Source organism: Podarcis vaucheri, assembly GCF_965113315.1.
Source record: "Podarcis vaucheri genome assembly, chromosome: 17".
Taxonomy (NCBI): domain Eukaryota; kingdom Metazoa; phylum Chordata; class Lepidosauria; order Squamata; family Lacertidae; genus Podarcis; species Podarcis vaucheri.
Window position 1 is genome coordinate 27,031,269 of NC_138755.1, and position 22,099 is coordinate 27,053,367.

The window sequence follows — 22,099 nt, forward strand, 5'->3', positions numbered from 1 at the left end:
GGAAACTAGACTTCCACCACCTATATAATTTTTCCATGATAGCATTAATGAACAAATAAAAAAGAATTTACATTCAATACATTTTCACAGCAATTCCCCACCCCACCCCCACAAATATTTACATGTTTTAAAAAGTGAGGAATTGGAACAATAATGAATAACTGAATTCTCATACAGATCTGTCAACAAAATGATATAAAATATGAATGGATTTTTACAACATCACTAGTGCCTCAATGATCTACAGTAGTGTTCAGGTATTTTCATGCTGTGTTTTATTAAAATTACAAAGGATTATTATTATTATTTATATAAAAAACTAACCTAATGCAGTGTTCAAGTTACATGTTAATAACAGGTCTCGAACTGTTACCAGTAAATGAAGAGCAACAGCATGTTTGAATACTGCAATCTCTCTCCCCTCTTTGATACCTATTAAAAAGGCACAGAAATGTACAGTTTACATAGGAGTGTTCCCATAAATATTAGAATTATTTGGTAAATGAGGCAATAGCATTTCTTACCTTTTTGTAATGACACAGCTCTATATGGGAGGCATTTAAGGCCCTTAGATTGCTTCCACACTAGAGCTCTTTAGTGCTACTGAGTCATTACAATACATTTCTGCAGTTGGAAGAAGAATTAAAATGGTGGTTCCACATGGCATTTCATATACACCCCTTTCATTAGTCAGTTCCTACTCAGTGGGTAAGAGCTTTCATTACTTGCTTCCTCCTTGCATTTAGAGTAATTGTATCTTTTTTTGGTATTATTGCAATTGCAGTATTTCTATAATACTTTTAAAAACAACAACAATGAACAGCTATATGACTGCAATTGTCTTAAAAATTACTCCAGATCTGGTGAAAAAGACAATACAGAAAACACTAGATTGATGCAGTTTAGCAGCAACATCGTTTGGATTCTCTCTAAAAGCCAAATGAACAAATGATGTCCATTCTGAAGAAAGAGGCTATTACAGCATCCTTGGAAATTTCAATTCAGTTCCTAATACCATGAATTAAAATGATTGTGTGTAGAAGATTCTCAGAAAGAAACCCCGAATAATAGTTGCCAGGACAATTATCCCTGTCTGCTAAGTTATAAACTATTACATTTATCCCTGAGTAATACAAAGAACCCTGCTAATGTCATAAACAATGCATGAATCTGTCCTTACCAGTCACACCTTGTTTAAAAGCATCACTGATCACTTTCTCCTGCTGTTTTAAAAAATATCTGGTGGTGTCAAAATTAAGGGTGCGAAATTTCCATTTAGGCATGCCAAAACTCATGAGCTCTTTCAAAACTGGAGTCACTGCAGCTTCAAGGATATGATATGCTTGAAATTGACTCTCTGGAGAAAACAAATCCCGCACACAAAAACTTCAGGTTGGCAGCACATGGTTAAATAATGTACAGTCTGATGAGAATACAAAATGTTTTAACAGCCCACAATACAGAATTTAAATCACAGACTTTTTAAATTTTCTAATGTTGTATTTAGTGAATACGGTATTTTCCAAATAAGCCTTTTGTTGTAGATAAACACTAGGTGGCATCATTGTTACCTTCTTAGAGAACAAATGTAAAACATTCTACAGTAGAAATATTTTGCTTCAGTTTTATCTTTATCTTTGTGCCAGGACTGCCAAAGTTCACTTTGCATCTTCAGATGCAGACACTTTAGACATATGCAGATATTACAGGCTCTGCGTCAAAACCAGCCCAACCATTAGGCAAAGGGAAGCTGCCCCCTCAGGCAGGGGATTGTGGGAATAGAAGAGCACCAGTAGTGTTGGAGGACAGAGCTATTGGTGCCACATAGCCAACTGCAAGTCTTAAGTGAGCCTGTTGCCTGCAGGTGTACTGTGCTGCTGCCAGTGTGGAAGTAAGATGCAACTTCTAGTCTGATGGGCTTCTGTAGGTGGCATGAGGGGCACACCATCTTGTCCTTTGCCTCAAGCAGCAAAATGTCATAGGTTACGCATGCTACATGTAAGCAAAGGGCTTATCCACACCTCTATGGGCTTTCTATGTCCACATAGCCATATTCTTTTAACTCATAAAAATGGCAATTCTACCTTCTACAAGCTTTGTTCTCTCTTAAGTCTTTCACAACATCACCATCATGACGCCTTTTTGACTGTCTAATAAAATATGCACATAGGAGCACCAGCTTCCTAGCATTAATCAGCACAAGCAATTACGGTGCTTCATAAATGTGAATTATATACTAGTGTGGCAATGGTTTTCAGTCTTTCTATGTTCTGGGAACCATTTCTATGCTGATTTTTTTCTCCTAAGTAGCTTGAACAGTATTTTCCTGGAGCACACCTGGATTTCAAAGGCGGAATTGATGTCCGGGGAGATTTCCAAAAGGTGGCGCTTCCTAAAAAAAGCTCAACAACTTCCTGATATATAGCAACCCTACTGAGCAGAATACACCCAAGTATGTATCTAAAGACTGGTAGTGATGAGCAAGCTACTTTTCATGGAAGCTTAACTTGCCATTGTTGATCTTCTAATTCTTTGGAACACTGAAAACCACAGCATAAATACCACCCATAAAAGAATCTTTTAACTACCAGGTGTCTTAAAATATTCAGTACCTGATGCTTTAATCTGAATGGAAACTATTTCTTCATTTTCCTTTGTTTGCTTTTCCATAGGAACTGCTTCGTTAAGGGTAAGAGGACTGATATTGTTTTCCAGTGTTGGGCTCTTCTCCTTAGCATCCAGAACTTAAGAATTACAACAACAGGGGAAAAAACCCCACAAGTGTTATAGGACAATTCAATCCCTTACCTTGAATACTTTACTATTTCACATTCAGGAATTGAGCAAAAAGGCAACTCCCCTCCCACCTCCTGTTAAAATCATACTGTAATCTCTGAACAGCCTACTCTTGGAGAACACTTCCAGGTGCAGTTGTCAGGTGAACCGATTCAAAATACCTTAAATCTGGAAAGCCACATGGGGACTATGGTGAATCCCAGACTGATCTATGCTAATCCAACTGGCAGACTACAAGAACAGACTAGATAGCGCTCAGCAAGTTCCCCACGCACTATATATAGTAGGACACCTATCATGTAAGGAAGGTTTTAACATCTTAAAGGTAAAGGTACCCCTGACCGTTAGGTCCAGTTGTGGACGACTCTGGGGTTGCAGCGCTCATTTCACTCTATAGGCCAAGGGAGCCGGCGTTTGTCTGCAGACAGCTTTCAGGTCATGTGACCAGCATGACTAAGCCGCTTCTGGCGAACCAGAGCAGCACACGGAAACGCCGTTTACCTTCCTGCCGGAGTGGTACCTATTTATCTACTTGCACTTGACATGTTTTCGAACTGCTAGGTGGGCAGGAGCTGGGACTAAACAATGGGAGCTCACCCGGTCGCGGAGATTCAAACCGCCGACCTTCTGATCGGCAACCCCTAGCAGGGGTGCCGACTTATAAAAAATATTGGGGGAGCCCGCGAAAGCTCATGAATAATAAATAAGCTCATGAATATGCAGATAAAGTGGCGCCGCCTCCTCGTGAGCGAATAGGGGAGAGCGTGCTGCGCCTATTAATCAGCTCCGAAGGAAATTGGGTGGAGCTTTTGCTCGGGAGGGAGGGCAGGAGGCATGCAGCCCGACCCTGTGCATTTTGGGCTGGGGGAGGGGCGGCGGTGGCGCTCTGCTGGAGGGGCGCCCGAGATTATTGGGGGGGCAGAGCCCCCCAAACGAATTTTTGAGGGGGCTCGGGCCCCCTCAGGCCCCATGGAGTCGGCGCCTATGACCCCTAGGCTCTGTGGTTTAAACCACAGCACCACCCGCATCCCTGTCTTTAACATCTTAAGAAGCCCTAAAACATTGATACAATGGCAGCAATCAATATGCAGATGTTGCTTCAGCTTGAGCTCGCTAGGTGGTAATGCAGTAACCAAGTACAGATGTTCCACTCTGGTATGCATAGAACAGAGGTCATCAGTTCCTGTGACTCTGCATTTAATGATGTTTTAAAAGGCAGGAAAACAAGATAATGAAAGTGCAATATGGTAATTGATTCTGAATGTTAACAGATCTTAATTAAAATGGCATATGTGCACACATACTTAACTAATCCCACTTTCAAACTAGGTCACAAAGAGGTAGTTAGCATTTTGTGAGCAATCTCCCTTTACACTTTTATATACACTCATTTATCTTATCATCTAGGCAGGACAACACCTAATAACAGGAATTAGTCTATGCCAGTGTTATTTGTTAGGGTGTTTCAGAGAAGGCTCCACAGGGCAGGAAAGAGTAGGATGGATATGGCATTGCACCAGAGCCTTTTGATGCAAAGAAAAAACAGGATTAGTGCAACTCTATGCTATCATAATGCCTTGCCTACTTTCCTTGCGGCTTGTAATGACACAGTAAGAGATCTTATGATCCAGCTCAAGTTCCCGAACTCACTATTCTGTGGAATCAACTGTTACAAATTCCTGTAAAGCATGCGCTGTCACAACTGGTGCATCATGCCCAATGCACTTATAAGCCAGTCCACTCCAGTCATATGATAAGGTTATTAGCTGGGCTAATCGCTGAAGCTGTGATTAATGGGAATTAAGTGTGGTGGTGAGGAGATCAATGGAGAAATTTCAGGCTTGCATCAGAATAATCTGAATGGGAATGCACACCCAACCTGCTGCTGAGGGCAGGATTGACTCTGCCATTAGACTAAGTGAGGCAGGCTGCTTCAGGCAGCATATTCTTGCAAATCATTAAAGGGAAGCAAACTGTAAGTTATTAAAGGTGAAAGGCCTTATTCATTTATTATTATTATTATTCATTAATTGCTTTCCCACAAGATCCAGTCAGAACGGCACGACTGTGCCCAACAACGACAGATATAGGGCAGAGACTGCATTGCACCCCTTTCAAAAAAGTATTATTTTAAGACACTTTCATACTGGAAGTGACGTGTGACCCACATTTAAGTGATGAGATGTGATAATCACATGCACAGCTTTTTCATTTGGTGTGCATGCCACTGAAAGTTGTGGTTGGTTGTGGTTTCCCAACACAGGCACACAGCAAGAAGTCGTACAGGATAATATCAGAATAACTCTCATGGCTACTAGCCTGCCCCCACCCCCTAAAAGACTCCCAGAGATTGTAGTTTTGCTGGGGTACTGAGAATTCTGTTAGAGACCCCTAATTCCCCTGCCTCCAAATAGAACTAGAGCTTGAAGGGTTTCCTCTGGCGAGGGATTGGCTGTTTAGGTCTGTAGTGTAGATATGCCCTAAGTGGTATCTGCCTCCAATTACTGTATGTCTCTTTCTGAATATGCTGGCTCACACAGGCTATACCCAGATGTAGCTTTATTAGATAAAGGATGCTTAACTTTGCTAAGTTTGAATAAATGAAAATATTTTTAAAACTTGGAGGGGGAAAATGTAATTATTCTTGATTAGAAAGCTCAATTTTTACAGTGGCTTTTCAACCCAGGGCAACTTTTTTGGGAAAAGAGGAGCTAAAGGAAAAATAGAGAGTGTATGCTATGTAAAAATGCAATCCTTTCCAACTCAAAAGTACACCCCAGATAAGTGGCTATAGGATTGCTGCTTAATTATTTCTTCTTCTGTAGAAATATACTAACTTCTCAGTTGATGGAAAAGATGTAAAACCTAGAATTATGTCAAGTATGGCTTCTGTGAAAGAGCACTTTGGGTGCAATCCTATGCTACTTGGAAGGGCATCCCAGGGGGTCACAGAACAGATCAGATCTGCCCATCGGACAGAGAAAGAGCATTAGCATCAGAGAAGGTTGGGAGTCTCTCTCTCCCATTGGGACAGGTTGTCTGACCCTCCCAAAGGGAAAATGCCAGGAGGAGTCAGGCACCCTAAAGTCGCTGGGTCACTTGTCATGTTCCCAAGGCAGGTGAAAATTTAGAAACACTTCTGAGTGTGTCTAAGTCTGCCCCTCAGTCTTTTCTTCCCTTGGAAACAATGGGAAGGAAAGTTGTTAAAAAGTATTTTTGAATTCCAGAAACCAGTGGAGGAACATTCTCCCCACCTAATTTTGCTCTGCCATTAGAGCCTTGCAAGGTGTTGAATGAGGTGATTAAACCACCTTGGTCCCCCCTCCAGCCCAAAACCTTCGGATCACTGCCTTAAGCTACCTTCTGCTTGAATATCCACATTGTTTGGTTCCTCGTTTTGCATGATCATATGTTGAGACCTCAGCATGATAAAGTTGCTCAAAAGGTCAAAATCATCTCTACATTTCCTAGGCAGATCAAATCCATCAGGCATGTTATTTCCTAATGCATTCTTTGCGTCAGTAGATGCCTCCTTGTAACTGACAAGTTGGACTTGATCATTTTCTTCTTCTGGGTTTCCAAAATGCCCTGGTTTTCTTGTCTCAGTCTGTGGTTTCATTTTTCTGATTTTCTCAGTAGGTGCACTGTTGTCACCTTCAGAAGATGTTGTGTGCTGTAGATCGACCCCTGATACAGGCTCCAAGAGCATTGGAAGAAGTCTCTCTTTCTTTTGAGGAGACAAACAAGAACCTTTTGTTCCATTACAATCAGGGACACTAGAAGACTCCATTCTATTGTTAGCAAAGGAACTTGTCTCTTCAAGGCATTCTAAAAAGAAGAATATATATATATATATAAAGGTTTTCTCCGTGTTTCCCATATTTTGTATCTGTAACTCTATCCAGATGTTCATTCAACTGTGCTTCAACAACCAATGTAGGCAAGCACCAGTCCTGTACCCAACATCCCCATGGATGCCAGCCCTGTTGCCTGCTACTATCAACTACAAAACGTAAGACTGTCTATTAAGCCAATTTTTTTTGTCATTTCATTCGGGGGGGGGGACAACACCTGACAAAATGCCCAATACTTACTGTCCATCTGAGAGGTAGACATTTTTGAGACCACTTCTACATTGGTATGAAGAACCTCGTCTCCAGCGCTTAAATCTGTGTTCAATTCTTCTAAAACACATGGTCTGGCACAAGTTTCTGTTACATTAGTGCAGTCATCTTTTTCCAGGTGGCTGAACTGCAATATGTCTTCATGTGCAGACAGTGGACGCTCACTGCTTCCCCGGTGGGCGTCGGTTGTGGACCTTTGCTCTCTGCCTCCTTCCTGGCCAGCCAGACCCACATGGTCACCAGCCAAGGGGGAATTTCCCTCGGCCATCTCACCCATGGGGGTGTTACCTCCTTGCAAGTAGCCGGGTTGAAATTCTGTAGCTGAAAGCTGTTGACATTTAGGTACGGAAGTCTGATGCTCTGTGAAAAAGGGGAAAACATGCATTTCGCATTAATTCCTACAAGAGGAGAAAGGTATTAAGGGAAAGAATGCACATTTTAAAATAAAGGCAAAGGTATACAAAAACCATCTTTGCTGTGAGTCCTGGAAGACCTGCTCTCTCCCTTGCTAAGATCACTCTGCAGCAGGAACAAAAAATATCTGAGAACAATCACTATTTATAATTACATTTATATGAAGCCTTAGAGTTCCACAGGCAGAGCTCCAGAGATTTCTAAATTACAATTCTCTGTCAACCCCCCCTTCAGATATTCAGAATGCAAAAATACATGGTCTTCTAAGATACATGGTCTAGCACAAGTTTCTGTTAAATTAATGCAGTCATATTTATCCGGGTGACTGAACACCAGACATTAAAAACTTCCTGGTACAGGGCTGCCTTCAGATGTCTTCTACAAGTCAGATAGTTGTTTATTTCCTTGACATTTGATGGGTGGATGTTCAACAGGGTGGGCACCACTACCGAGAAGGCCCTCTGCATGGTTCCCTGTAGCCTCACTTCTCACAGTGAGGAAACTGCCAGAAGGCCCTTGGAATTGGACCTCAGTGTCTGGGCTGAACGAAGGGGTTCAGGCGGTCCTTCAGATGTACTATAGATATAGGTATACTATAGATCAGGGATGTCCAACTTTGAAAGCAAGTTTGTGAACACCTTTTACTTTCCTCCCTAAAAAAAAGCTCAACAACTTTGACCTGATCTTTCTCCCCGCCCGCCCTCCCCCCCCCCCCGGGGTACATCACTGCCAGTTTTTTATTCTGTGAGAAGGTTGCAGTCTCTTGGGAGTTGGGCGTCCGAATTATAGATCTATAGCTATTCTCCAAAATATCTCAGCCGTCTCAGATTTGCCTGTCTAGAAAGTCCTACCTGGCCTGCTGAGTTCCAGTACACTTCTGCTCTGACTGGCACAAAGTTCTTGTGGGGGACAAGATTCCAAATTCTCTGTCTCAGGAGTAATTTTCACTTCAAGGTCTGAAAAAGACATTATCATGAAATTGAAAGAATTGTCTTTCTCTGTAGAATACAAAGAATGAAAATTGATTATTTTGTTTTTACTATCAACTACAAAACGTAAGACTGTCTATTAAGCCAATTTTTTTGTCATTTCATTCTGTGGGGAAAAAAACAACAGCTCACAAAATGCCCATTACTCACTGTCCATCTGAGAGGTAGACATTTTTGAGACCACTTCTACACTGGCATGAAGAACCTCGTCTCCAGCGCTTAAATCTGTGTTCAATTCTTCTAAAACACATGGTCTAGCACAAGTTTCTGTTAAATTAGTGCAGTCATCTTTTTCCAGGTGGCTGAACTCCAATATGTCTTCATGTGCAGACAATGGACGCTCACCGCTTCCCTGGTGGGCGTCAGTTGTGGATCTTTGCTCTCTGCCTCCTTTCTGGCCAGCCAGACCCACATGGTCACCAGCCAAGGGGGAATTTCCCTTGGCTGTCTCACCCATGGGGGTGTTACCTCTTTGCAAGTAGTCGGGTTGAAATTCTATAGCTGAAAGCTGTTGACATTTAGGTACGGAAGTCTGATGCTCTGTGAAAAATGGGAAAACATGCATTTCGCATTAATTTCTACAAGAGAATAATAATAATAATAATAATAATAATAATAATAATAATAATAATAATTATTTTATTTATATCCCGCCCTCCCCAGCCGAAGCTGGGCTCAGGGCGGCTAACAACAATAAAATGATACAACATTCTAAAATCATTTCATTATAAAACTAATTCAAATCAAATTGATGGCAACCATTGGGCTAGAGTTCTGTGAAGATTGCCAAAGGAGGGAGTGAGGCTGTGCCCTAGCCAAAGGCCTGGTGGAACAGCTCTGTCTTGCAGGCCCTGCAGAAAGATGTCAAGTTCCGCAGGGCCCTAGTCTCTTGTGACAGAGCGTTCCACCAGATCGGAGCCACAGCCAAAAAAGGTATTAAGGGAAAGAATGCACATTTTAAAATAAAGGCAAAGATATATAAAAACCATCTTTGTTATGAGTCCTGGAAGACCTGCTCTCTCCCTTGCAAAATCTGAAGAGAAGCTAAGATCACTCTGCAGCAGGAACAAAAAATATCTGAGAACAATCACTATTTATAGTTACATTTATATGAAGCCTTAGAGTTCCACATGCAGAGCTCCAGAGATTTCTAAATTACATTTCTCTGTCAACCCTACTTCAGATATTCAGAATGCAAAAATAAAAGAAGATAATAATAATAATAATATTTTTATTATTTATACCCTGCCCATCTGGCTGGGTTTCCCCAGCCACTCTGGGTGGCTTACAGCATATACAGTGGTACCTCGGGATACAGATGCTTCAGGTTAAATACGCTTCTGGTTACAGACTCCAATAACCCAGAAATAGTACCTCGGGTTAAGAACTTTGCTTCAGGATGAGAACAGAAATCATGCTCCGGTGGCGTGGCGGCAGCAGAAGGCCCCATTAGCTAAAGTGGTCTTCAGGTTAAGAACAGTTTCAGGTTACGAACCGACCTCTGGAACGAATTAAGTACTTAACCCGAGGTACCACTTATATAAAATTCTAAAACACAAACCATTAAAAACTTCCTGGTACAGGGCTGCCTTCAGATATCTTCTAAAAGTCAGTTGTTTATTTCCTTGACATTTGATGGGCACCACTACCGAGAAGGCCCTCTGCATGGTTCCCTGTAGCCTCACTTCTCACAGTGAGGAAACTGCCAGAAGGCCCTTGGAATTGGACCTCAGTGTTTGGGCTGAATGAAGGGGGTGCAGGCGGTCCTTCAGATGTACTATAGATATAGGTATAGTATAGATTAGGGATGTCACATTGCAGTCTCTTGGGAGTTGGACGTCCCTGTTATAGATCTATAGCTATTCTCCAAAATATCTCAGTGGTCTCAGATTTGCCTGTCTAGAAAGTCCTACCTGGCCTGCTGAGTTCCAGTACACTTCTGCTCTGACTGGCACAAAGTTCTTGTGGGGGACAAGATTCCAAATTCTCTGTCTCAGGAGTAATTTTCACCTCAAGGTCTGAAAAAGACATTATCATGAAATTGAAAGAATTGTCTTTCTCTGTAGAATACAAAGAATGAGAATTGATTATTTTGTTTTCACCAGTTAAAATGACCAGCAACAAAATAATGAAACTAGGCAATATCAAACCCAAGAACTAGGGCTAGAAGACCATTTTCTGTATCCTTACCTTCGCTGGTTATTTTAAGATTCTCATTTTCATTTCCTATAATTTCCTGAATTTCTGAAGAGATTAGCTCCAAGCATGTGAGATTCTCACTATTTGTCTAGATAGATTAAAAAAATCTGAAACAGTTATTTCATACATAATATTTCTCAAAGCAGCTTGGAGAGTTTTATATTTGAACTAGCAAAGTATTTTTAAAAGAATCTTGGATAAGTATAAAATTATTTAATAGTGTTATATAGTTGTTGTTGTTGTTTAGTCGTTTAGTCGTGTCCGACTCTTCGTGACCCCATGGACCTCAATATAAAAGCATCACTTATTAGTTTTACCACAGAAGTAAAACAAATCTAATAGCCTCAGCACATAGATCTCAGTACCTTTAATGGGTGCCAATTGACCAGGAAAAGTGGCGTAGTTCAGGGGTAGAAAACCTTTCCTGGCCTGTAGCCCAGATCACTATTTCCTCATTCACTGGCAGGCAAAATATAACTGGTGGGTAGAATCACCTACTTGTTAATCATCTGACATCACTATGACATCAGGATATGCTCTCCTTTTAAGTCCCAATTGTCAAGAGCTCCAACAGGAATGCTGGGCTGCTTAAACTGAACTGGATGAGTGGGGATGAAATCTTGCTTGCTTTGGTTTGCGCGAGCCTTTTCCCTGTTGGGAACAGTCACATGCACCTAATGCAGGATTTAACCCCTCCCTTCAGCCTTGGACTGCAGGCCTAATCAGGGGTCCTAATTTGGCCTTCAAGGTCGTTTCCTCCCTAGCAACATCCACACATCCTACATCTCACACCATTTATGGCATCCCATATTGGCCAGGTAAAGACACAGCTGCAAACAATCTTAAAAGTCAACCTAGATTGTCCCTTAGCAAGTGGGACTTGTGCCAGCAGCTTTTAAATTTTGCAACAAATGCAAGCTCTGTTTGGATTAGGTAACTACAGAGTGTGGCCAACCCCCACCAAAACCAGGGCCTAATGTCAGTGCTGATCAGCTGAGACTTCATGCCCCACTGGGATTGGCTTCACTCCAGAGTTTCCAGTAGGCAACTGAGGAGTGTAGCTGATTCAACGCCACCTTAGGGATGAAGGAACACAGGATCCTATCCACCAGGATGAAAAAGTTCCTTACCTCTGCTTTATATGCTGTGAAGCTCAACATTATCACCAGCTTCTGGCTGCACACCCAGCTTTAGCATATGTGAGCACATAGGATTTTATAAACTACTCTTCTACTACTCTATCAATGCAACCTTTTTATTATCTAAGGTAAATGAAAGGCAGGCAGAAGCCATATATAAACAAGGTATCTTTGGAAGCATGGCAAATGACTTTAAAATAGTTTGCATGAGTAAATTTCAAAATCATTGCATAGCAGTTTGATAAGGATGATAAACACGCCATTGATTAAATAAAGTAACTTACATACCTCCTCATTCTTTAAGGAAACTTTACCAAAATTGTCCTGGTGTACTTTCCCTTTTGCTTCAGATTTCACATTCATTTCAGATGTCACATTCATTTTGAAAGCAAAACACTCTCTTTTAAAATCAAAGCACAAGTAAATGCCTTTTAGTTTTCTGTTTTACAACTAAATAACACATACACATTTCCCCCCTTACAAAACCAGATAAGCATGCAAAACCAGTTTGTTCTTGGCAGTTTTATAAAAGTTGGTGAATTAAGGGTGGAAAGATCAATGAGATAAAATTAAGCTTATGTAAGTCAGAGCTTAGTTTAAAAAGATCAAAATCAGTAATAATAAAAATGTGCACAAAAATTATTTGTGGCCAGATATTAATCATGTATATCACCTATTGCACAACATCTAGTTACATAGTACCTGAAGATGTCCTCTTCCGTTATCTTATCTCCTTGAAAATTTAAAAGGGGTTCCTGTACACTGAAAGGTTTCTGTACATGGAATTTGTTTATTCGGCTCAAGAGCATATGCGGGGTAGGTAGATGTTTAGCATATTGGGCTAAATAGTCCATCGAAACAAATTCATTTTCAATATAAAAACCTTTTTAGAAATGGAAATAAATATACAATAGTAAGTAATGAGATACCTTTGCAGATCAATTCATATCCTGAAAAGTGTCTTAGAAATCTATATCTCTCTATACTGCATTTGCACTAGTTCATCATTGCGAAGCCCCCATTGTAGGATTTGTAGCGCCACATCACATACCTGGATTTGCATAAAGTCAGAGTGCAGCCCCCACCAGAGACTTTTGACTGTCTCACCACAACCCTGGATTTGCATGAAATCAGGGCAGGGGAGGTGTGCAAAAGAGAAGGCAAGTTACACAACAGCAGTAGCTTTCGAGACAGGTAGCTCCACGGTTTTTTAGCCACATAGTAACTGATATATAACACATGGGCGAGCAGGTTCTCTGGCATGTGCAATTTTCACATTTCTGCAACAGATAGCACTGTATTGATAATTACCATATTTTTCCATGTATAAGACTAGGCTTTTTCCCTAAAAAAATAATGTCAAAAATTAGGGAGCACCTTATACTCTGGGCCATCTCTCCCCGTTTTCTTAATCTGAGTCCCCCCAAAATAGGGGGCGTCTTATACATGGGGGTGTCTTATAGTCGAAAAAACGCAGTATTTCAAATGTGAAGTACAGAATGCTCATTTACCTTCTTCCGGCTCTTCAAGTTCCACTGGAGCATATTTAGGATTTAAATAACTGTCTTCATTCTTCATAAGCACATAAGCATCTTCTATGTCAAAAGGCGAACCAGGATTTGAACTTGGAACAATTTCAATATCTTCATTATGGACATGGAAGAGAGTGCTTGAAGTGGGTTTCCTGAAAAGTGGAAAGTTAATACTTTCTTGTTGATGGAAAAATATATATACGGTATATCCATACTGATCAGCTACTATGGCCTGCTACAGAAGGGGCTGGGACCCAAACACTTGTCATGTGCTGCTGCACTAATCACATGTTCCATGTTGCAGCATAGTAATTTCACATAAGGTCACTTGGTCTTAACTAGTAGAAGGGGGGCTCTGATAGTCCTTCTGAGTAGGCCAGGTATGGCCAAACTTGGCCCTCCAGCTGTTTTTGGACTACAACTCCCATCATCCCTAGCTAACAGGACCAGTGGTCAGGGATGGTGGGAATTGTAGTCCCAAAACAGCTGGAGGGCCAAGTTTGGCCACCACTGGCCTAGGCATTATCTCAATAGCCAAAAAAGCCTCTATCTAGAGACATACAGGAAAAACGACTGTAACCTTGTGCATGGTCACTTGTGATAATAAGACACCAATTATGGGGTTTTTCTGGTAGGCAGCAAGCTGATCAGTTGTCAAGAGGTCCTTGTTAGGTTCCTGCCTTGAGACATCCAGAAGGAGAGCTATCATAAATATAAGCTTTCCCTTTTTCCACTCAGGATATGGGAACCTGGTGGGAGGAGGAGAGGGCGGGCTGTCTGAAATACTTTGTGGTCACTGTTTCTTTTCTGCTGGGGCTAGAGGGAGAAAGGGGTCTTGTCAGGACAAACTTGGGACTTTCACATCAACAGCTTGACTGTGTTTGCGAATAGCCGTGTGCAGTTGGAGACTGTTGCCAGTAGTACTCCAGTTTTGATGGTTTTATTGTTTCCTTGCTGATCTGAAGGTCGAATCCCTGTGACGGGGTGAGCTCCCGTTGCTTGGTCCCTGCTCCTGCCAACCTAGCAGTTTGAAAGCACATCAAAGTGCAAGTAGATAAATAGGTACCACTCTGGCGGGAAGGTAAACGGCGTTTCCGTGCGCTGCTCTGGTTCACCAGAAGCGGCTTAATCATGCTGGCCACATGACCCGGAAGCTGGACGCCGGCTCCCTTGGCAAATAAAGCGAGATGAGCGCTGCAACCCCAGAGTCGATCACAACTGGACCTAATAGTCAGGGGTCCCTTTACCTCATCTTACTGCTAGGGATGTTCCCATGGCCTTAGTCCAGAGAAAGGTGCAAGGGGGAAATAGTGGTTCCACCTAGGATGTGTATTTCAGAGAAGGGTAAGATTTCCTTTGTTCATGCATAAAGGTAAAGGTACCCCTGCCGGTACGGGCCAGTCTTGCCAGACTCTAGGGTTGTGCGCCCATCTCACTCAAGAGGCCGGGGGCCAGCGCTGTCCGAAGACACTTCCGGGTCACGTGGCCAGCGTGACATCGCTGCTCTGGCGAACCAGAGCCGCACACGGAAACGCTTGTAAGCGGTCCCTATTTATCTACTTGCACCCGGGGGTGCTTTCGAACTGCTAGGTTGGCAGGCGCTGGGACCGAACGACGGGAGCGCACCCCGCTGCAGGGATTCGAACCGCCGACATTTCAATCGGCAAGCCCTAGGCGCTGAGGCTTTTACCCACAGCGCCACCTGCGTCCCCTTTGTTCATGCATAGCACAGGCTTTTATTGCAACGACTGTATCATTCATTGAGGCTTGTGCTAGTAGAGACTGCAGGTGACACACAGCAAGAAGATAGAATTAAGTCATTGTCCATAGTTATTTTAAGGACATTAGACCAATGACAAATTGCTGAAGAGGAAAAATGTATGTGTCTCATAACCCCACAGCACAGAATGGGGCCACAGTAGTGATGACTTAATGTGCCTTTCTGCCTCTGCGCTTTCTAAATTAAGAATCTGATCTAAAGACTACGCCTCTTCCTTTTAAAGTTGCCCTCTTTTACTGACTTTGCCTGTTTCTATCACTGTATGTCTGAAACTTAATTTACTTGGCTCTCTGAGTAAACTCTTGGCTTTATAACAATAGTGTCAGCAGAAAGTCAATACAATCTCTAGAATTAACTAAATGCAGGAGACAAAAGGAACAAGGTCATCCTATGAAAAGCATTAACTGACTCTTATGTGAATGTTATAAAATAACATGTCTCTCATATATCAAACTAAAAGGTATCAACCTGAAGACATAAAAAGGCTTTTTCATGAATGACAAAGTTGGATAACCCCTAATGCACCTTTCTGTAATGTAATTTTAACATACTGATTAAGATTCTGTCCCCCATCTCAGAAAACTTCATTTCATTCATTAAATATATCTTCATTATATTTCACTGAACAAAGTCAACCTGTGGAATTGTTTTAAACTGTTTTAATGTTGTAATGTGCTCTAGGACATTAGGGTGAAGGGTGGGTAAATGATGATGATAATAATAATAATAATAATAATAATAATAATAATAATAATAATAATAATAATAATAATGTTGTTTACTTCTGTGGTGTCTCACTTTATTTTTTGGACTATACTATAACATAAGAGAATGTACATTGGTTTTGGTTTGCTTTCTTTGTACAAAATTCTGTGGAAAACTTATGATATAAATTCTCGAGGAAAACAGTGCAAAGCAGCAAAACAGGATATAGTTCAGTCCTTATGCACATGAAGGACAGGACTGCAGGAAGACAAATGTGATGAATGAGGAGGAGGAGCCAACCTGGTTTATTTCTTCCTCACACTTTTATCTACCTCATCCTGCCTTCTGTGTGTGTATGGAGGGGGTTGTTGTGGGGATTAAATGAGGAAGTGTAGAGCCATGTAGACCACCTTGAATTTCTTAGAGGAAAATTTGGGATATAAATGCAATAAACAAGCAAACAAACAAATTATTGCTGTCCAAGTTCCCTATATGGGATGGCATTCAACTCAGATTAGAGTCACTGAAATTAATCACAGGGACCACAAGGGTCATCTAGTCCAACCGCCTGCAATGCAGCATTTTTTTCACCCAACGTGGAGCTCGAACCCATGATGCTGAGATTAAGGTTATGGGTGGTATTCAACTAGGTTTTGCTTTGTGTCCACCCATTGAAATTACAGTAGGTCCATTAAGAATCAATTGCACTTTTGGCTCTGCTTAAGACACCAAGCTGTCTTGAATTGGCCTTGGCATTTAACAGTTTGTGAAAGTGATTAGTTTTTCTTAAAGAGCGCAGAAACTCATCTAGTCTTTCACAGAATGTGGTTTAGTTGAAAACTGCAGGACCAGGCCTTTCACACCAGGAAATTTCAGTTGCATCAAAGGTATTTTTTCATTATGCTCCTGTATATATTGTCACACTAACAACAGGGGTGCTTTCTGTTTTCCAGTTATTAACAGAGCACAATTAAAGAACAAGATGGACTTCAAACTGATTTTTCCTTGAAAAGCAGATGTCATATATTATCTGCATTTTGCAGATGGTACACTGTAGTCAACCTCCAGAACAGTGAACACATACTGCACAGCTCAAGGTCCATTACTTTAAAACATACAAGATATGCAGTAATGTTGACTCTGTTTTTAAAGCCCATGCATCCCATCTTAAACATATTTACAGTGGTACCTCGGGTTACATACGCTTCAGTTTATATACCCTTCAGGTTACAGACTCTGCTAACCCAGAAATAGTGCTTCAGGTTAAGAACTTTGCTTCAGGATGAGAACAGAAATCATGCTCTGGCGGCGCGGCAGCAGTGGGAGGCCCCATTAGCTAAAGTGGTGCTTCAGGTTAAGAACAGTTTCAGGTTAAGTACAGACCTCCAGAACGAATTAAGTACTCAACCCAAGGTACCACTGTACTTGGATACAAGCACATCAACAACTACGTAATGATAAACGAAGAGGACTCACTCCTCCAAGAAGTCTTCTGTGCCAAGATATTTATTCAAGAGATCAAGCACAGGACGATCCATAGCAATTTGAGTGAGGTCAGGTGTAACTACAGCAAAACAAAACAAAAATACTTAAGAAACAGTATGAAAATCATTACAAAAAATCCTTGGTTTCTTGGTTCCAGTTTCTCAGTTCATATTCTGCTCTGGCCCTTTCCTTCAGTCACCTTGTTCATTGGACTCTTTACCCAATGGAACAATGCCCAGTCTTCAGCTTGCCCACAAACCTACCCCACCCCTAGGGCCTGTGTAAGATTTGCTTTAGGACAAACTTGGACTTTTCCCTCCACACACAGTAATTGGACTATAAACCTTATTTGAATAATTGGATTGATTGTGAATAGCATTCTGTGCCATTCAGTCAGCTAAATCAATCAGTGTTCACTCCCACAAATACAACACAATATGGGTATGATAGCTATTATGTCTATGGTGTGCGAACAATTATTTTGATCATCTGATTGTACTGAATTGCTGTGATCAGTCAAAAGGATGCTTAAAATGGCTAATGTATTTCTAGCACAAGAAAGTTGTCCACATACATTTTGTAACTTTGCCAAGTTCTTATGATCCTTCTTTTTCATCTGTAGCTGATTGTTTAAATTTTTAAAAATTTGATTTAAATGTGAAAGCCAGATACAACATACCTCTTGTCCAGGGTCTCCTATATGTATCATCAGCCAAGTTTCTGTTATGACAATAATTTTTATCCTGATATAAACCAGGAGGGATGTGAATTGAGAACAATTCAAAGGAAAATCTCTGTCTAGCCACTTTCTGCACAAGAGAAATGTATGACATCATTATGAGTGCAACTACAGTATTCCACTTTTGCTCATATTAAGTACAGTAGTACCCTGCTTCCCAATTGGAACTATTCAGTGGTTTTATTTGGAGTTCATGCTATTTTCCCTAGTAAACAGTCTCTTTACATGCATGCACATTTAAACTGATAAAAACCCAACACCTACATTTTCAAATTTTACTTTCCTAAAACTCAAGCAAAGATTCACTGATTTAAATAGAAGAGACCTGAGCACATGCTAAACATTCCTACTGAATTTTATAGGGATTTCTTAACCTTAATTGGATTGTTTTATTTATTTCAAATCATTAAACACTGCAAAATGCTATAGTGGGGCACTGTAATAAAGCAATAGAAATGAAACAAGTTAAAATAGGTTGAAAAGTTTTCAAAAACCACATCAGATGCTGCTGGCAAATCCATTCACTTATGCCAAGGAAGTTTTTAATGGTTGATGTTTCATTGTGTTTTTAATATTTTGTTGGGAGTCATGGAGCGTGGCTCTTGCAATATGGGCAGCATATTATTATTATTATTATTACAATCAACACCACTATGTGCACATTAAGAGTCAAATTAAGTGAATTATAAAACATATCAAACCACAAAAATGTATTCCTTTTGCAAAAATGGATTTTATGTGCACGCAAGAATCTATAAAAAATAATCAGTAAACTGCCTCCGACTGTTGTTTTTTTTCAGATAATTGTGTTATTTTTATGCTTTGACTCAAGCGTTAAAACCACATCCTAACCACTAGCAGGTGTAACTTAGTTCTACATCTGCTGAAGCATACAGATAATATATAAAATTCAGTAAATAATAATAATAAGCCATATTTCAGTTGCAAGCTGCCCTATTAACGGGCGTTCTACCCACAAGCCATTCTAAATATAAGTATTAAGCAAGTCTGCGGTTACCTAGCCGCTGCAACCTTGCGACCTTTTGAAAAAGCAATATTTTTCTTCCTCACAGTATGAAATGTGAGCAGTTATTTGTTTGCCAGATTTTGTTTTATTTTTTTAAATCCATGCTGTCAAAATAAAATAAAAGTGAATCGAAACAGTCCAAATACTTGCTTTCTGTGACTTAACAAGTGGTCTTTATATTTAAATGCAGCTATCACACTACCCAGAGAGCAAAAAATGCCAAGCTTTAGCCATTGTACCTCTTGTAAGTAGTCTATTGCATGGTACTTCAAGGCTGAAAACATGATGTTTTCTGGTCAAATGTTTGGCTGCCTGAAAGCAAAACAAAACAAGCCCAAGTCTTCAGACAGCTCTGATAGTGATGTTAATTGCTTACAATAATCTTTCAGATGTCACATAAATTTACTCAGAAAGACTTGTAATGAGAAATTTCCTATCTTTCTATATTTATTTAAATTTTGAGTCATTCTGTAATGAGTGTAATTAGAATTGGAAAATGTAAAAAATGCAAAGATATAAAGGTTAATTTTGAAAGCCATGAGGCGGGAGGGAAGGAAGTTGACAGGCTCTAAGAGCCAGGGCAGTATAGTGGATAACGACGATGTGAATGTATAATATTAAATGGAAAATAAACAAAAATTATATATATATATGTGGAAAGCAAAACAATTCCTTAAAGAACACGCAACGCTGCAATCTCCACCCCTGCGGCCTCCTTTTCTCAGAGCTGGATATTGGGTGCTGTGGACCCACAGAGGGTGCGCGAAATGGAGAAGAACCACAACCATTTTGGAGCGCCCAATGTCCGCCATATTGCAAAAGGTGACCAAAGTTCTCCTTTTCTCTTCTTGCACACGGGAACAAGAGCAGCGCTTCTCCCACCCCGTCCCCTGGGATGACCGAATGAAATCTCCTTGTTCCGATTCGTATTACTGAGAGAAATAGTGGAGCGTATACCCTTTGCGGTCTTTTGAAAAGGGACCTTCATATCATCGCCTCACCCCTTTTCCTCCTTAGCACAAATGGGTGGGTGAATTTCCTCACAGCGAACGAATAAAAATTAGGCCCCAGCGTGCTCTTTTTCTTTATTAACTAGTCAAAAAGGCCAACAGGGGGCTTCTGAGCCACCTTGAAGCCTCCCTCACACCAGGCAAGAACGTGTTGTCTTAAATTAAGTGGGATTTGAAAGCAGAAGCCATTTTATTTTTTTGACCGTAAACTGGGAGCTCATCCACTGGGAGTTCAACCAGGTAAATGTTAGAGCCTGAAGGAAATTCCCTCAGCAGAGGGATTTTTTCTTCTTCTTCTAGAAGGGGAAGAGGGATTTTGTTTATTATTATTATTATTATTATTATTATTATTATTATTAGGTTATCTGTTGCACCTGAGTTCAACCAGGTAAATGTTAGAGCCTGAAGGAAATTCCCTCAGCAGAGGGATTTTTTCTTCTTCTTCTAGAAGGGGAAGAGGGATTTTGTTTATTATTATTATTATTATTATTATTATTATTATTATTAGGTTATCTGTTGCACCTGAGTTCAACCAGGTAAATGTTAGAGCCTGAAGGAAATTCCCTCAGCAGAGGGATTTTTTCTTCTTCTTCTAGAAGGGGAAGAGGGATTTTGTTTATTATTATTATTATTATTATTATTATTATTATTATTAGGTTATCTGTTGCACCTGAGTTCAACCAGGTAAATGTTAGAGCCTGAAGGAAATTTCCCTCAGCAGAGGGATTTTTTTTCTTCTTCTTCTAGAAGGGGAAGAGGGATTTTGTTTATTATTATTATTATTATTATTATTATTATTATTAGGTTATCTGTTGCACCTGAGTTCAACCAGGTAAATGTTAGAGCCTGAAGGAAATTTCCCTCAGCAGAGGGATTTTTTTTCTTCTTCTTCTAGAAGGGGAAGAGGGATTTTGTTTATTATTATTATTATTATTATTATTATTATTATTATTAGGTTATCTGTTGCACCTGAGTTCAACCAGGTAAATGTTAGAGCCTGAAGGAAATTTCCCTCAGCAGAGGGATTTTTTTTCTTCTTCTTCTAGAAGGGGAAGAGGGATTTTGTTTATTATTATTATTATTATTATTATTAGGTGAAAATTCTCAGGAAGCAACACAAGGTGGAAATGGCCTGGTCAAGACAGCTGGCCAATACTTGCAGACAGAGCCGGATTTACGTATTAGCTAAAAAAGCTATAGCTTAGGACTCCACTCCCTTGGGGCCCCCCAAAAAAAATTTAAAGGGGGAGGGGAAACTGGATGTACATTTCCAAAATATAAGATAAAAAAGCAAATAAAATAAAACCTACATACAGCAACAGTGTTTTTTGTGTTGTTTAGGCTCCTATGATGTAAGGAATGGGCCCCGCCTGCTTGTATTAACTGCAATTGCATTGTACAGGTTATAACACTTAATTCCATATTAAAAGAGCTATTTATAATTATTAGTACTTTGCACCATATATCACCTATTATTATTTCATGTTATAGCAAGTTTCTAGAGACTAGGTTATGAGTCTTTGTAAACTGTGTTTCTAAAGGAACTTTTGTTATTGCCAAATGCCAGTGTGTTTGCATTATTAAGTTTGTCCTGAATAAACAATAATTTTAAGTTAGTGCTTAATAATTATTTCACTATTAATATACTTCTTCTTAATTGTATTTCAGTTCAACAATTACTTTGATTAAATACATACTTTGTTATGTGCAAATGGCTTTAGATACCTAGTGTTAGGTCCATAAATTGCCATACAGCATATATTCAACACACAAAAAATAGCGACAATTTGCTGTTGGCAAAGGACAGCTGGACATATAAAAGGCCCCATTACCTTCAGTAGTTTAGGGCCTCATCAAACCTAAATCCGGCCCTGCCTGCAGAGTGGTGCCAAAATGCTTTCTGAGTAAAAAAAAATTATTCTGTAGTCCTATAATGCCAGAGGTTTGGCTTCTCTCTGTGCTCCTCAGCCAGTAGTCACATTTCACATCATATGGCTTCTCTTAAAGGATCCTGGGAACTATCTGGCGAAGGACGCTGGGATTGTAGATCCATGAGGGGTAAACTACAGTTCCCAGGCCATGATTTTTTTTGGGGGGGGGGTCAGAAAAGGTCAAGGAAAACCAGGCTGTTTTCACTTGATTTGGCAATGGTCACTATTT

The 22,099-nt window shown here is 40.3% G+C and overlaps 1 protein-coding gene across 12 annotated transcripts in view; it reads right to left on the reverse strand.

The window, feature by feature from the left end:
* SHOC1 (shortage in chiasmata 1) overlaps positions 1 to 22,099 on the reverse strand; it is a 250,942-nt gene that overhangs the window by 14,748 nt on the left and 214,095 nt on the right. For 3 of the 12 annotated variants that reach the window (XM_082204535.1, XM_082204536.1, XM_082204528.1), the window contains exons 1-16: positions 19,887 to 20,163; positions 19,169 to 19,241; positions 17,843 to 17,972; positions 17,155 to 17,242; positions 13,173 to 13,345; positions 12,364 to 12,544; positions 11,950 to 12,061; positions 10,514 to 10,610; positions 10,237 to 10,341; positions 8,474 to 8,863; positions 8,186 to 8,290; positions 6,891 to 7,280; positions 6,157 to 6,624; positions 2,613 to 2,744; positions 1,181 to 1,357; positions 325 to 432 (exon numbers count right to left, since the gene is read on the reverse strand). In XM_082204535.1, the coding sequence (XP_082060661.1) occupies positions 325 to 432; positions 1,181 to 1,357; positions 2,613 to 2,744; positions 6,157 to 6,624; positions 6,891 to 7,280; positions 8,186 to 8,290; positions 8,474 to 8,863; positions 10,237 to 10,341; positions 10,514 to 10,610; positions 11,950 to 12,061; positions 12,364 to 12,544; positions 13,173 to 13,345; positions 17,155 to 17,242; positions 17,843 to 17,972; positions 19,169 to 19,213 (2,701 nt within the window). In that variant the 5' untranslated portion in view covers positions 19,214 to 19,241; positions 19,887 to 20,163. Of the gene's footprint in view, positions 1 to 324; positions 433 to 1,180; positions 1,358 to 2,612; positions 2,745 to 6,156; positions 6,625 to 6,890; positions 7,281 to 8,185; positions 8,291 to 8,473; positions 8,864 to 10,236; positions 10,342 to 10,513; positions 10,611 to 11,949; positions 12,062 to 12,363; positions 12,545 to 13,172; positions 13,346 to 17,154; positions 17,243 to 17,842; positions 17,973 to 18,920; positions 18,943 to 19,168; positions 19,242 to 19,618; positions 19,638 to 19,886; positions 20,164 to 21,771; positions 21,991 to 22,099 lie in introns of those variants that run through there. The other 9 variants (XM_082204532.1, XM_082204534.1, XM_082204533.1 and 6 more) reach the window with 9 other exon arrangements.